Genomic DNA, 15972 nt, shown 5'->3' with positions numbered 1-15972 from the left:
AAAAAAAATACAAAGAAAAGAAAAAGTAAAAAGAAAAGGAGGCTAGGCTAGGTGGGCCTGGCACGGGCCCAGGACGAAATCGCGCGGGCCAGGGCACGAAGAAGCCCACGTATATAATAAGAAAGTAAAGGCGATAACCACCATGAGGTCCTTGACACCGAAGCACATAATAATGCTCGGTCGCGTCGCCTCCGCCTCCGATTGCGTCGTCGAGATCGATCGCGAGGAATATACGCCCCATATATACTCTACTACTCGCCTTCGTCGTCTCCTCCGCCCACACGTCACCGCCGCCGCCGCCTCGCCGTTGACGGGCGGTGGCCATGGGGAACGCGTCGTCGATGCTCACCCAGTACGACATCGAGGAGGTGCAGGAGCACTGCAACTACCTCTGTAAGCAACTAGTTACATCCTGATTGATTGGTTGATTTTGTAATACACAAGAGGGTTTTCCTGATAGATTTGGGGGGTTTCGATCCTGTACATAGTCTCGCAGCAGGAGATCGTGTCGCTGTACGAGCGATTCTGCCAGCTGGATCGGAGCGCCAAGGGGTTCATCTCCGAGGACGAGTTCCTCTCCATCCCGGAGTTCTCCCTCAACCCGCTCTCCAAGGTTCTTTCTTCCCTATCCTATCTCGTTCGATTCTTCGTCGGATGAACTAACTTTTACTGTATATTTATTCCCATCCATCGAAACAAAGCAAAAAAAAGAAAAGTGAAATATCTGCTTTTGTCTCTGTTGAGCACATGATCGTTTACCTTGCCGAATGCCACTCAAGCACAAGAAAATTAATTAATTAATGGTGTTGCTTTTATAAGGCCGATTTTAGTTCTAAAGTTTTTCTTCAAACTTCTAACTTTTCTATCGCATCAAAACTTTCCTACACACACAAACTTTCAACTTTTCTGTCACATCGTTTCAATTTCAACCAAACTTCCAATTTTGACGTGAACTAAACACACCCTAACTTGCCCTCACAGGCTCACAGAACCACTAAATTACAGGAGTACTATACTAGTAACACTCGGGAAAAAAAGGTCACACAAGTGCGAATTCGCCCCTCATCTTATGCTTTTGCCGAATCATAATTATCCTAAACCAGGAAAATCTTCAGGGAAAAAAAAAAGACACTCCTAGAGAAGGATTGAAGCTCTTTCTTTTTTCTTTCTTTTTTACCGTAAAGATCTAGCATACCCTGTTTACACGCAGTTTCAAAATGTTGGCACAGTAACACCAAATTTGTGTTGTCGTTAATTGAATCTTCTTTTTTCTGGTGAATGGAGTGGATCTTGAATGTACGCATTAACATCTCACTAACATTGACTCATTGAGTTTTCCTTTCCTTTTCTTTAGAGGTTGCTGCGTATGGTTGATGGGCTGAACTTCAAGGATTTTGTTTCCTTCCTCTCTACCTTCAGTGCAAAGGCCAGCGTTCAGCAAAAGATTGAGTGTAATGCCTAACTGTGATAATTTCCTTGTTGGTCTTTCAAACAAGTGCATGTTCACTGGGATTTCCTCAGCACTCTGGTAACCTGGTACTGATTTGGTTTCACTTTTCCATGAACCAGTGATATTCAAGTTGTATGACATTGATGGCAAGGGGAAGGTAACCTTCAAAGACCTGGTAGAGGTTTTGCGGGACCAAACAGGGTCATTCATGACAGAGGAACAAAGAGAGGTGCCCATTTCTTTCCGTGCTTCATAATCATAATGTCGAGGCATACAAGTATATGCTATTCCGATTCCTCATTTCGTATTCAAGTAACTGTTTATTCTTATATCTAACAAGCACGGCATTTTTTTTTGTAAGTAACATAAGAAATAAGCATAATTTGATTTTTTTTAGACTTTTTTTACTTTTCAATTTTATTAATAGACCATTCCAAAAAATATTTCTAGATCTGAACCTTTTGGCCACACCAGCCAAATAACTCACTCACGCCACACACAGCCTCTTGCCACGCCATTGTGGCTGGCATGGCCAAACAATGCTGTCATGCGAGCCACTCGGCTGGCGTGGCTAAAAGGTTTAGTTTTCAGAAATACCTTTTGGAATGGTCTATTAATAAAATTAAAAAGAAAAAGAAGTCCAAAAAATAAAAAAATCGCATAATTTATCGATGCTTTCGTTAAATATTGAGTCCCATCGGTTTGCCTAATAAGCCAAAGCAAAAGATAAAATTAAATTTTCGAACTTAATTTTTGAAGTTGATTTTAAGATATTTTGAACGTATTTTTTTTGTAGCATTGGTTTTTAAGTCGCTACGAACGAATATATAAAAGTTTTACCTATAAAATAATTTTTATTTCCTAATGAGCCGTTTTGACTTATTAGAAAATAAGAGCAACTGATGAGGCTCGTTGACAAATCTTATCGATACCTTTCAGCGAGTAATAACAAATGTACTGGAAGAAGCTGGATACACAAGGGATTGCACGCTTTCTTTGGAAGATTTTACCAGGGTACGACACAATTTACCACAGCTTACCATATACTAGTACATTTCTTCTTTGCGTGCTGCATGTACTGTTCAATTAGGGCTACTGGGACGGTTTTTTATTGCATCAACACACACTAAAAGCAGCTATGAAACTTTTTTTTTTCCTTATGTTTCCAGATTATAGATCATCCTGGCCTAAAGATGGAGGTGGAAGTGCCTATTGACTAGTGGCCCGTGCATATCTCTGGTCTTGGTTGCTGAACATAACTGTGCATAATCAATAGGACATGCAATGCAACAGAAGAACGGGCGTTCATCCTTCTGCCTTCTTCTGTACTGTAGTTCCACAATTCCACATGCCTCAACCCCAGTAGTTTGTTACGATGCATGACTGAATCTTTTGCTCATCTCGCCATGAGCCTGTCAATGTAATGTAGTGGATCTTGTCCCCTATTGTAGAGACAAAAACTCCAAATTTTGCCGATGTGCACCGGTTTCACATGTTGAATTGTGTTGATGCTTGATGTGCACATCCCAAGTCGTGAGATCAAATATGGATGGCTCAGATTAAGTATTAATAGCCTAAGGATGTTTTCAAACTGGTTGGAACTCGATGGACCGGTTTGAAACATCCTTAGGCTGACTTCGTTAGGACTGGTTGGGAACAAGTATGTTGTGCACGGAAAACGGAGTGGTCTATTAGCGTGCGATTAATTAAGTATTAGCTATTTTTCCTTCAAAAATGGATCAATATAATTTTTTAAGCAACTTTCGTATAGAAACTTTTTTTAAAAAATATACCGTTTAGCAGTTTGAAAAGCGTGCGTGCGGAACACGAGAGAGGAGTTGGGAAAAATGGCTGCCGAATACAGCCTTAGTAAGCTTAAGCTTGCGCTGACACCGCATCAAGGTGATTCCCATTTCTCCATCCAAACGAGAGGGACATGGATCAAATTGGAACTTATCCAAACGAGAGGGACATGGATCAAATTGGAACTTGCTATTATTTCTTCTTTTCAATTCACATCCTTTTGTTCATACATTTCCTTAACCCTTTTTCCACCTAAAAGAATGGCAAATCACAGAGCTTTCAGCCTTACAGCTTACTTCATTTTGCAGCAGGTGAGCATGCTTTGCCTCTCACCCACAATTACTCTAAATCTATGATGATAATAAACATCATCCCAAATTCACACAAAAACCAATCAACAATCAACAATATCTACCTACAGGCAGGAGCATAGAATCTGGGAATATGAGCAAACACAATGGAGTAAGGAGCCACTGTTATGGGCTGTGTTCCCTCCACCTGCACAGGCTCCAGCTTAGGGATCTCTCCATTGGCATCAGGTGCCAACACATTGCCATTCAGCAGCACATGCTGGCTCTGAAGGCTCCCATCTTTGGGGGTGAGATGGTACTCTTCTCTGATGAGCTGAGCTTCTTCGCCGAGCCCCGGGATGCGTCCGAACCTTCTGCGGCCCTCCTTCTTTGTGCTGTAAGGTTGCACGCCTTCGCTCGTCACGTAGATATGGTTTGTGTTGTTGCCACTGAGGTTGATCAGGAGTAGAGTGATCCCACGCTGAAAATTCAGAGGAAATTTGGTAGTGTTCAGTTAGCTGATACACTTCGTCGCAGACGGATAAAGGGGATCTCCTTCTTTGTTTGTTTGAATTGCATGTTATACTACTTACTGAATCTCTTGCGCAATGTGCGTAAGCGCGGATCTTGTTGGTGCCGTTGAATGTTGCCGAGAGAACCTTGGTTCCCATGAGGCGGTTCCATAGTAAAGCACTGAAAGAGAGCCAGAAAAGTTGGATGAAGATGGTGACCTTGGTACACTGTTTCACTCTATAAGATTGAATGCAGTGGAAACGATCTTTTTAGCTTTGCTATAAGATTGAATGCAGTGGAACCAATCTTTAGCTTGGTTATATTAGGTATGTGCTGTCAGATTCTTATAATTGGTTGTTCCCGGAAAGAAAAGATTCTAATAGCTGGAATATATTCTGCACATGTAGGGCATATGCCCCCATTAATTCTAATAAGTTTATGGTGCCAGTTCATCACCATGGATGATTAAGTATTGTTATTTATGATCCAGCATAGGACAACTATGTTCCAATGAAGTACTTCCACATTAGGTAAAACCTTTCCAAGAAAAAAATTAGACATGCAGATGTATTTACCTGTAGTAATCAGGATTTGGTTCAAACGTTGTTGTGTTGAGCAGACCATAGTTCCCTCCAATCAAGGTCTGTCTGCAGTAGGTCTTTGTGTCATACTTAGATGACATTCCTAGCTGATCCAAGTACCTGAAAAATTGTTAAAGCCTAATCAGTAATGGCTTCTTCAGAGGATAACTTGAGAAGAAAATGCTGCTCCAAAATCTTTACCAGAAGCTGAACACAAAAGCATCAGTTACAAGGTGGTGACCACTGTTGTAAGCGCCTCCAGCCTCGCCGACCCACGCGACGGTGGACGTCCCTGCAGACTTCAGTATCCCCTGGAGACTGCTGAATGTGCCGGCCTCGCCGTCGAGGTAAGACGGGTCAAGAATTTTATCAATCAGGTGCGTGTCGACGCCTGAAATATTCAGAATTTTGTCCATTTAGGCAAATTCCAAGCTTTGAGCTCATGTACCGAATTCACGGTCAGTGACAGGGATCATACCAGGGCCTAGATTGTAGATGTGGTGAGTCATCACATCCATCTGGTTTGGCTTTGTTCTGCTGATAAGCTCAGTGAACCAGGCTGCATCAAAGAAACCTCCCGGTGCAATCACCAGTGGCTTTGATGCATGGCCTTGGTAGGAGTTGTCAATGATTTGTTTCAGAGCTAGAACATCTTGTGCATATTGGTCTGCATCAACTCGAGCTCCAACCCCACTGCCACTGAGTTCATTTCCTACAAGGACAGTATGTTTTCTTTTAGACAAAAGGATTCCTTTTTTTTTTTTTAAAAAAAAAACAAGGACTGTATGTTTGAGTTCCTAGAATGCTAGTACAAAAGTATTTTTCAGATATAAATTGCTCTTTAAGCAAAACTTTGGAAAGCAAAGAACATGACATGAAAGTATTCCCTTTTGTAGATTGACGCGTGAAAAGCCAGTAAAAGCATCATCTATGATCGTTATACTAATAGATAGCTCAACACTATCTAAATCGATGTCGACATACTTGTCTGGACTCATTCCTGCCAACCTATCAGATTTCTTTTCCTAACCTAAAGTAGCTTGAGAATAATACCATTGCAAAAGAGAGAGAAGTTCTTTAATCTAAGATAGCTCACAAAAACAAACATACCGAGTTCCCATCCATGGATATCATAGCCCTTGCTGACAGTGTAGCGAATGAAGGAAGCCGCATTGGTGTAATTCCATGGCCCTCCTAAAGAACCATCAGACATTGGAACCCTACCATTCAGAGCATTCAGCCCAAAGATAATTTTTGCTCTGCATCCATAAAGTATCCAATCAGTAATCAAAAGTCCAAACAAAACATTGCTTTTTTGAGGCTGAATCGAGCTGAATACACTGGAAGTACCCTGATTTTTGGAAGAATGCATTGAGCTCGTCCCATCTATGCAACGGCAGGCAACCTTGAGTGAAACCGAACATGGCCGATGAGTTCTTCGTGAAAGGAGTGCACGGCTGCCGAGGATCGCCGGTGTCGTATATCAACACATCCTGCAAGGATCCTCCCAGCCTAAGCTTCAGAGGTGAGAATGCTGCAAAATGAATTAGCTGCAGTCACTTGACCATTGTACCAACCGCGAATTACCGTTGTCAGATTGAAAATGGACGGCTCTGAAATATTCCCAGCAAAGACAGGAAATCGTTTTGCCGGTCAACTTCTTGAGCTTGCTTGTCTCATGTTTAATTTTTATTCTGAAAGATTCTTGAAGCATGACATGGACCTAAAAAATTTTCTTCTTCTTTTGATTGGACAGTAAGACAGCATTCATGCAACTGAAAGTGATGATCATGTAGTAGCTTACCTTTGACGGCATTCAACAGGATTTTGTTTGAAAGATCCTGCGGAGGAAAACATTAAAGACCTGTGTCAATCAGATAATCACCCGTGCTCATGACCATAATTATTGTACACTTTTGCAAGGTAGCAACCAAAGAATCCCAACTTCCAAGCTAGCACAGTTGAGTTCTTGCTTCTTCTTCTTCTTCTTGTTTTTTTTTAAATCACAGTTGAGTTGAAGAGGCACGCAACAAAATAAACTACTGTTGCTACCTTTCCTACCACTGTGTTCCTCTTTTCATAAAAGCCTAACCCAAAACATTCTTTAAGGTAGTAGGCTTTACATTTGCACATGATTTGGTAGGAAAAGGTTGTGATGCAAATGGAAATGCAAATGGACCGACAAAATTATAGGTCCATGAAACTCCCTAGGCCGTCAAATTCCTATCCAACACAGCTCCCAAAAAGATCCAAACCAAACCGTTGCCGACTACATAAAAAAAAAGAGAAAGAAATGCATTTGCACAAGAAACATCCTTGAAAACCACGTCCATGTTCTACGGAATCGCATTGCAACGAGATGATATACTAAACTACTAAATTTACTGTCAATTCTGGAACTCAAATTTGAAAAACTTTCCAAACAAATTAACATGAAATGGGAAAGGAAAAAAAAAAGAAAAGAAAAGAAAGAAAAACACAGACCATGTTGAGGAGGGTGGCGAGTCCCCAGCTGCAGGTGCCGTAGTCGCACTTGTCCGGCGGCCACCAATCCAGCGTCGCGCACACGAAGTCCTCGTCCGTCACAGCAATGGCGGACCGCGCGTCCACCACCACCGCCGCCGCCGCCGCCTCGCCGCCGGCGTTGGTGCTGACGGTGGCGGCGCCGCCGAGCCAGAAGACGGCCCAGAAGCAGAACCCGACCAGCTTCAGCAGTAGCCCCGCCGCCATTTTCCGGCAGCAGAGGCGGCGTTACCAAGAACCAAGAAATCTAAGGACACGGGAAAGGGGAGAAGCTAAATTAACCAGAAAGATGATGCAAAGGCGAGGGCATTGCACCTTTGGGGAGGAGGAGGAAGATCTCCACCATGAAAAGCATCAGGAGGAAGCAGTGCAGAGGAGAGGAGGAAGCTGAGCTGCTGTGCCTGTGCCTGCCTTTAATGGTTTGGTGGTGAGAGGGAAAGCTTGGAATCTCAGGGAGGGAGGTTGCAACAGAGGAAAGTCACTAGGATTATTGTATTAACTCCCATGCACACACATATATAATCTTCTTTAAGCTCTTGCTCTTTGTACTGTTGTATATTACTACCTCCGTTTCAGTTTATAAAACGTTTTGACTTTAGTCAAAGTCAAACTGCTTTAAATTTAACTAAGTTTGTAGAAAAAATAATAACATTTTCAACACAAGAAAAATTTATTATGAAAATATATTCAATTATTGATTTAATAAAACTAATTTGGTATTATAAACATTACTATATTTGTCTATTAACTTAGTTAAATTTGAAGTAGTTTGATTTTGACCAAAGTCAGAACGTCTTATAACCTGAAACGGAGGGAGTAGTTTTCTTCCTTCATTTATATTGGTAAAAAACACAATTTTGCGTTAGTAAAAAGAGAGAATTTGGAAAATACCATTGCAGAGATAGGTGGTGAGTTGTTGCAAAATATCATTGTACACTAGAAGGGCCTCCACGTAAAGTATCACCTCAGTGGTACTGTTCATGAGGGATTTCCTTCGAATTACACACAAAACAGAGGGTTTTTTTTTTCTTTTTGCAAAATTTCCACCACCGCATGCCTCATCACTCCCATCCATGCCTGATCGGACGGCGGGAGGAAAAGGGGTGACATGGCCCGCGCCTCCATCGCCCCAGAGCGCCATGCTTAATAATACCCGATGGCATACAGGACGATCTCGACCTACGTGCCAACATATATTATGATATTTTTTAGCCGTGTGATTTCTGTTGTGGTGTTAGGAAAATGAAAGAAAAGATAAATTATATAGTACTACCCCTGTTTCATATTATAAGTCATTTGATTTTTTTTCCTATTCAAACTTTATTAAGTTTATAGAAAAAATAGCAACATCTAAAAGATCAAATTAGTTTCATTTAATCTAACATTGAATATATTTTGATAATATGTTTAGTTTGTGTTGAAAATACTAATATATTTTCCTATAAACTTAGTCAAACTTCTCTAAGTTTGACTAGAAAAAAAAGTTAAACGACTTATAATATTATGAAATGAATGGAGTAATTCAAAAAGTAACCGCAGGTGCCAAAATTTTATATTAAAAATTTTAGTACTTGAGATATCAAAATTTACATTACATTTGAAAATGTGATATCACCTAATACCTTCGATGGTAAAATTACCTGAAAGAACAACATAATTTATGTCAGAGGATAGATGAACTGTCTCATGTGATATGGCTGTTGCTGTGCCTTGGCACTTAACATGGAAACTATTTGAGAATATAGATAGTTGCTAATGTTTGATATGGTACTCTCAAACATAAGGAACACAGTGAGGTGAGATCAATGGATATCCATATAGATGTAGTGAAGTCAGACGGGACAACCATTGTCACTAGATGTAGTATTTCTTTATAAATTACATATGTCCTGGAGAGAGATCATAGGTTCTCGATGAGTACTTAAAAAAAATAATATATAAGCATTTTTAGCATAGTGACAAGTCAAACATTTTTAACTTTGACTATTAATACTAAAATAATAAAAAAAGATCAATCATGTAAACAAATTCATGCTACTAGATTTATCATTAAATAAACTATTATAATATGCAACTCTTTCTACTTAAACCATTTTACTTTTAAAGATATTGTTGATCAAAGTAGCATATTGAAGACCGTGCCTGAGTCTAAAAATACTTATATTTTGAGATAGAGAGGGTACTTACTAATGTGTCTGCAAGTGGTGACTAGAGATGGCAACGGGGAATTCTCCGTCGGAGGTTACACTACCATACCCGCCTCCGCGGAGGAGAATTTTCCCCATCACCATCACCGTGAAATGCAACGGGGCAACATCTTTCACCATCACCGCCTCCGTGCGGGTAATTTATCCCCATGGAGCCTCCATCCCCGCGACTCTCATGTATACATTTCACGTATCAAACAATAATTTTGATACAAATATTATCAATTTATCACTCAAAATAGAAATTCCAGCCATGATTTCAGCACATGACAACAACATAATCAAATGCACATCATCAGTCATCACGTATTCACTGGCATCAGCATTGCAGCAAGGCAGCAACAAGCAGTACAATAAATTTGTGCCCAGGCAACAAGCAGTACAAGCAGACGACGGCGGCGCCAAGACCTGCTGCGGTGGCGTCGGGACCTGCTGCGGCGGCGCTGGGACCTGGCGGCGTGGTGGCCCTGCGCGGGAGTGGCCGAGGGCGCGAGGGCGCGGGCGCGGTGAGCCGGCGATCATGCGCGGGCGCGGGGGCCCGGCGAGAACGCGAGATCGGGAGTCGGCACCGGCACGCCGATGGCGTGGGGGCTGGAGGCTGAATGGAGAAAGGATTGGAATGGTTAGGGTTACACAATTGCTTTATATACTCTATGTTTTGGGCCTAGTTTTTATGGGTCATATGGGCCAAATACACAGGATGATACTATACACATACTATTATATCGGGCCTCCACGGAGAGCGAGGACGGGGGACGGTGAACCAAACCCGCCCCCACCAGACCCGACGGAGACTACTTCCTCTCCATTTGATCCCCCATGGAGACACAATTGATACCATCACCATCACCTAATGGGAGAATTCTCCACGGGGGACCGGGGAGCGGGTACCCATTGCCATCCCTAACTGGTGACTGAATAAAAAGAAGTAGAAAATGCCATGGAGCTCTTCCGATGAACACTGCCTTTTTCTGCAGAGCTGGAAAGTTCATCTTTGGCAGCCGTGAGGATGGACAAGCAGAATAAAAAGTCTATAGGTATCCACCGTCTTTATGCGTTTCCTTTGAAACGCACGACTGAAAAAAAAAAGATTTTGACAAAAAATTAAGTACAAAACAAAAGATTATAAAACACAATTTTTTTAGAAATAATCGTTTGATTGCACCAAGTTAAAAAACATAGAAATAGGATAAGAGATAGACTCATAGAAAAATTTTCATGAGATTAGACCTCATATTAAAAATACTCCAAAACCTTTGTAATATTTACCAATCCGTTTCAAAGGACCATATAAAAAGAATCTAATAGAATTAGTATACTACAAAATTCATTTTTTTTTCAAATCAAAGTTTAATCTTCAGCTAATTTGAAGATTGTACTTACTTAATTGGTTCATGCTATGCTACTGACACATTAGTGTTCTCTCCGATAATCAGGTTACAAATATCTCTTAACAATAAACAAGATTATTAAGTAGATTGTTACTATAGATTATCTATTTAATTAAAAAAATAAAGTAAATGTTTTAATAAATGAACTTAACATATATATAATTTAAAACATGTGATCGAAGTAATATAAGTAATACAATATAAGACTTTTTTTTTAAAAAATATATTCTTTTAATACGTGAAGCAAATAATCCGTTTTAATAACTTGGTAAATAATTTGAAAAGGAGAGCGTGAGAATGTGAGACCGAGGCATCTGTGTGTAAAAGCAACGAACATTGGCCATAGCAACACAAAACGTACAACATCTGTAAACTTATTCTTTTTTAACAATAATGGAGTTCATTCCAGTATCCACATCGATATGTATCCGGTAGATTTATAAACTTAATATATCACCTTATAATTGCATATATATGTTACATTCTCTCGATTAAACGGTCACCCAAGTTACAAGCGACCGTGAGCTTTATTTGTGGGGGTTTGCTTCTTCCTGAGGAAACGTCAAGTGCTTTAGCCTACACCGAATACTCATTAAGTAATCCAATCCATTCCATGCTGGATTAGTACTCCCAAATAACTGCTCCGTTGCCAACAGACAGCGTCGGTACACCTGCATCATCGTCATAACTAGCGGCGCCTGATTGCCAAAATTGCTAGTATTTAATAATCAAATTATTATGACTTTCTGTCAATGTCCTTTCTCTAATTGATCTTATTCTTTTCCAGAAACAAAGTTGTTCTTCCTTTTTTTTTTCTTTCTGTCTCTCCGTAGCATGATAAGATTGAAAGATTGGCTAATGATGGGAGTTGTTGATTAGTAGATGACCAATGTTTGTGAGTCTTGTGACAGGGATATACTACTAGTAAAAAGGTACTCCCTCCGTTTCACATGTTTTGATTTTTTTAGTTAAATTTTTATAAGTTTGATCAAATTTATAGAAAAAATATAGTAACTCTTACAACTCCAAATTAGTTCTATTAAATATAACATTGAATATATTTTAATAATATATTTGCTTGGTGTTAAAAATATTGCTATATATGTTTTTTTCTATAAGTTTAGCTAAATTAAAAAGTTTGAAAAAAAGTCAAAGCATATAATATGAAATGGAGAGAGTAGGAATAGTAAAAGGAATGGAGTTGTACTGCTCAACCTGAATTCTGAAATCCTGATGAAAAAACACGAAGCAGCAGAGCCTTTTGCAGAAAGAAACTGTAGCAGGAGGAAAGAATTGGATAGGCAGCCGACACAATAGGAAGACAGTGAAAGTGCTCGTGACCATTGATTGAGATCCATATCGATCGTAAGGCAAATTTCAATGCTCTAGTAGTGCTCTAGCTAAAGAAAAGAGTATAAGGTTTACGCGATGTGGATGAATGGAAATGCTGTAGAATTATGTGATGATTTAATCGTGGATATGAACAATTGTTGAAGGTAAGTGTTTTGTGAAAATACGGTGTGATGTGTTTTCGGTTGTCGGCTTAAGTGGACAGTCAGGCCGGGCGGGTGCCGCCGGTCAGACCGGTGGTGATTGGGCGGTTTGACCGGTAGCCCGACGGTCAGACCAGCAGACTTTGAGAGGGAGATGGTTTCGGGTTGTTTTCATGGAATTTCTATATTGCTTCATGGATATGACTTCTAGATGATTTCTATTCGTATGTGATACTATTGTGTGCTGATGTGAGTCAAGTTGGTGCGCACTTGTACTCGGATATGAAGTTTCTTTGTTGTTCATGTGCAGGTGTTACTTAAGGCTATGGGAGTATAGCCGGTGATGGATCGGGACTAGGCTTGGGAGAAGTTAAGGTCCAGATAGTCAAGGATGTCACGCGAGATGCTCAGACTAGAGAACAATGCATGTGTGGAGGTGAAGGTTTCTACGTGGCATACACACGTGGTGTTGTGTGCCTATGGAAAGAGGAGTCATGTTTGGATTGGAGACAAGTTTGGGGAGTGTGAAGTTTGGAGTTGTACGGGGATGTTGTTTCTCTGGTTTGATAGGTTCCCTATGTGATTAGGACTCTTAGTTCTAGTTAGATTCGTGGCTAGGTGGCAGCCATGTTTTGGGTATAAATAGATGAGGGGTTAAGATTAGAAGGTATCGACTTTTTGGGAGAGAAAAGTTAGGGTTAGCTTCGAAGTTTCAATCCTAATTCGTGTGTTTAGAGAGGAGTGCTTTGGATACACTTTGTAAACACATATTGATGCAATAAAGTTTATCCACTTTCAAGAGTTTCGTCGATATATGTTTTTCTGGATCCCGACGGTTTGATCGACAGGGCGGCGGTCTAACCGGTGGCATGGTGGCGGTCTCACGAGAGGCGACTGTTATAAAACCAGCCACGAAATCGACATCGGTAGCTAAACGCGGAAGAAAACGCCATAGGAGATCCAAAACGATGACAACACCGATACACGATATTTGGTAACGGAGTTCAGCCGTAGCCTACATCTCTAGGGCACTGATTACGGGCGCTCCTCCCCGATCCAGCATATACAGCGTATCAGAGTTACAACGACTCACGGCCGGTCAACGCCGGCAGCCGCTCCCTCTCGCTATGCCAAGTCGCCATCCGGTTACAACAGGCACGCCTCTCTATTTATGAGAGAACCTAGGATAGAGTCCGACTCATACTCTAGTTCTAATACCTATTACAACTACAAGTCCTAAACTATAACCGACTACGTACACATATTCGACACAAACTCTAACAGCGACCAACCGGTCAGACCGGCAGCAGCGAGCAGCAGCAAGTGTGGAGGTGGCGGTCCGACCGGCTGGACAACACCGGTTAGACCGGCGGCATAGGAGCTGTCAGACCGGTGAGCACACTGCGATCAGACCGGCTACGCCGAGATCTTCATCAACTATGAGGGTAACTTTTATTTCCGCTAAAAGTTTTTGGTTTTTTGGTGTTACAACTATTCACCCCTCTGGTTGTCTTGGTTCGTGTGATTCGATGCTACAAATGCTTTATATACGAAGTGAGCTATATGGAGTTCATGTGTGTTTTACTGCATCTTATTGCTGCCGTTGCTGGTTTATTTTCCACCATGCTATTTGCTCTCCTCTTAGGTCAAAACATGTGAAATCCTTAAATTCCCGCAATCTAAAATGCGTAAAAAATCATATAAAATTTCTGCCTATCTTTGGTCTAAATATAATGGGACGTAACAGGTGAAAACAAGCTAAGTGTTGAAAACTCGTGAAAATCATATCTAAAAGTTTTGTAAATTTATAAAAAAATACTAGAGATAAGTATAGATATGAAATACATTTTCACCAAATCTCAACTCCAAACTCAATTTTGTTTAGGAGAAACAAAAAATACAAATTTTGGGTGAATAGTAATATTATAAATTTTTCTTTTTTCTCTCCTAAACGAAGTTGAGTTTTGAGTTGAGATTTGGTGAGAATGTATTTCATATCTACACCCATCTCTAGTAATTTTTGCATGAATTTACAAAAGTTTTAGGTATATTTTTCACGAGTTTTCAACACTTAGCTCGTTTTCACCCGATATATCCTCAAATATAATACACTAATACTGTAAGATTTTGTGGTGGCATCATAAGACTGAAGAAGTGAAGATTGACAATGCCGTGAGCAGACGAGTTTGCATCATACTATTACTACACATGCTCCATATTTTGATCTTGTCCTTTTTGGAATTATAGGGCATCTCTATGAATATTTATATTTCTCTAGCTAGCACACTGAATTCGTCATCAACCCATACCGAACAAATCATTGGGGTAGCCATGCAAACAGTTCATTCTAGTTCATGGCAGGCATACTCGTTTTCATCTTATGTTTGTTGGTTTATCATTTGTAACAAAATCTAATTTTAGAATAGATTTTAGGGTTTTCTAATTCATACTTCCTCCGTGAAACGATGTAAGTCATTTTACCATTTTCCACATTTATATTGATGTTAATGAATCTAGATGATATATATGTCTAGATTCATTAGCATTAATATAAATGTGGGAAATGCTAGAATGACTTACATTGTCAAACGAAGGGAGTAGCATGTTTTGCAGTCTTGGCTTGTAAACTGTAAATAATATACATGTAACAATTTTTTCTCATAAATTATTATTTTTAGTTGTGCATAAGAGAGTCCTAAGTAAATATTCTCTCCGTTCTAAAATAAATCAAAATGTTATACAATATTTATGTATAAAAATTGATTTATTGTATGACCTAGGAAACTGGGAGCATGAGGACGCCCATGCATTATTGTTTTCATCCCTTTCAAGATCTTCACAGATGAACTGAAGAGCATATCCAACAGACTCTCCAAGTTAAAATTTGGCCATTTTAGCAGCTTCTCTACTAGAATGGCTAAGCCAAATGACTGGTCAAACTCCTCCCCTGAATGGTCAAATTTGGCCAGCTCAAATTGCCTAGCCATTCGTGGGCCCCACGTTGGAGATGCTTTTCTCTCACTCGTACTACCTGCTCGAGCCAGCTCCCACGCCATTTGCGCACTACCACCGGCGACGGCTGCGACGGATGGGGACGGAGCTCGAGCGGCAGAGGATGGCGGTGACGAGCCCGAGTGACGGTGACGGCGGATGGCGGCGGCGGATGGGAGCAGTGTCGTAGGCCCTCCGGACCTTCCATTATATTTGAGAGATGAAGTGAATAATTCAATTCATCAAACAAGCATAATGAAACATCCGACGCCTCGAGAGAGGAATATTAGAGACATTGCTGGGCCCTTAGCCTGCTAGTCAACTTCAGTCTGAGATGTGCCCGTCAAACCACTCGAAGGCGGCGACCAGATGTGTTACACATTCAGGAGACTTGACAAAAATGGCTAAAGATCTACAACCTCTCAAATATTCCTAACTCATACTCATGTGAATCTAGTTCCCAGGATGTGCACTAGATCCACACTTTCATCTTAAGCATGATTATACATAGCAAACACAACTAAGATGAAAGAAACTTAAGACTTACAACAACTTAATAATTACATAGGCCGACCGGCCAAATAGACTTATTAGAGAACAGCGGAAGCTTGACTACCCAATCACAAGCACACCGACTAGGGGTTTACCCCATTAAGTTCTCATCCTAGAAGAAGCAATCGGAACCCGCATCACCCAAAGACTAAGTCTAAACCTGCAAGCAAAAGGTTAT

The 15972-nt window shown here is 40.6% G+C and overlaps 2 protein-coding genes across 4 annotated transcripts; one reads left to right on the top strand and one right to left on the bottom strand.

Annotated features, from left to right (window-relative positions):
* Window positions 1–158: 158 nt before the first annotated feature.
* Window positions 159–2988, top strand: LOC127763528 (uncharacterized). Its single transcript, XM_052288258.1, has 6 exons — window positions 159–393; window positions 489–613; window positions 1355–1451; window positions 1570–1679; window positions 2390–2464; window positions 2620–2988. The coding sequence occupies exons 1-6, from the start codon at window positions 324–326 to the stop codon at window positions 2668–2670; spliced, it is 528 nt and encodes a 175-aa protein (XP_052144218.1). The 5' UTR covers window positions 159–323; the 3' UTR covers window positions 2671–2988.
* A 444-nt stretch (window positions 2989–3432) lies between these two features.
* LOC127761221 (heparanase-like protein 3) lies at window positions 3433–9767 on the bottom strand. Of its 3 annotated transcripts, none has more exons than XM_052285478.1 (10): window positions 9348–9767; window positions 7122–7571; window positions 6442–6478; window positions 5988–6171; window positions 5748–5896; window positions 5116–5349; window positions 4839–5028; window positions 4632–4757; window positions 4137–4236; window positions 3433–4024 (listed from the first exon to the last, which is right to left on the bottom strand). In XM_052285478.1, the coding sequence occupies exons 2-10, from the start codon at window positions 7365–7367 to the stop codon at window positions 3665–3667; spliced, it is 1626 nt and encodes a 541-aa protein (XP_052141438.1). In that variant the 5' UTR covers window positions 7368–7571; window positions 9348–9767; the 3' UTR covers window positions 3433–3664. The 3 variants fall into 3 exon arrangements, with proteins under 3 accessions (XP_052141438.1, XP_052141440.1, XP_052141441.1); XM_052285480.1 differs by lacking the exon at window positions 9348–9767 and having other exon boundaries at window positions 7122–7407; window positions 7504–7655; XM_052285481.1 differs by lacking the exon at window positions 9348–9767 and having other exon boundaries at window positions 5988–6187; window positions 7122–7250.
* Between the last annotated feature and the right edge of the window lie 6205 nt (window positions 9768–15972).

Source organism: Oryza glaberrima, chromosome 2 (genome assembly GCF_000147395.1).
Source record: "Oryza glaberrima chromosome 2, OglaRS2, whole genome shotgun sequence".
In the NCBI taxonomy this organism is placed as follows: domain Eukaryota; kingdom Viridiplantae; phylum Streptophyta; class Magnoliopsida; order Poales; family Poaceae; genus Oryza; species Oryza glaberrima.
This window is presented reverse-complemented; position numbering and strand designations above follow the sequence as displayed.

Excerpts from the sequence above, each read along its gene's own strand:
- LOC127763528 (XM_052288258.1), top strand. The coding sequence starts at position 324 with ATGGGGAACGCGTCGTCGATGCTCACCCAGTACGACATCGAGGAGGTG. Across the intron at positions 614-1,354 it reads CCCTCAACCCGCTCTCCAAG|AGGTTGCTGCGTATGGTTGA; the intron begins GTTCTTTCTTCC and ends CCTTTTCTTTAG. Across the intron at positions 1,452-1,569 it reads CGTTCAGCAAAAGATTGAGT|TGATATTCAAGTTGTATGAC; the intron begins GTAATGCCTAAC and ends TCCATGAACCAG.
- LOC127761221 (XM_052285478.1), bottom strand. The coding sequence starts at position 7,367 with ATGGCGGCGGGGCTACTGCTGAAGCTGGTCGGGTTCTGCTTCTGGGCC. Across the intron at positions 5,897-5,987 it reads GCATTCTTCCAAAAATCAGG|AGCAAAAATTATCTTTGGGC; the intron begins GTACTTCCAGTG and ends TTATGGATGCAG. Across the intron at positions 4,758-4,838 it reads GCTTTTGTGTTCAGCTTCTG|GTACTTGGATCAGCTAGGAA; the intron begins GTAAAGATTTTG and ends ACAATTTTTCAG.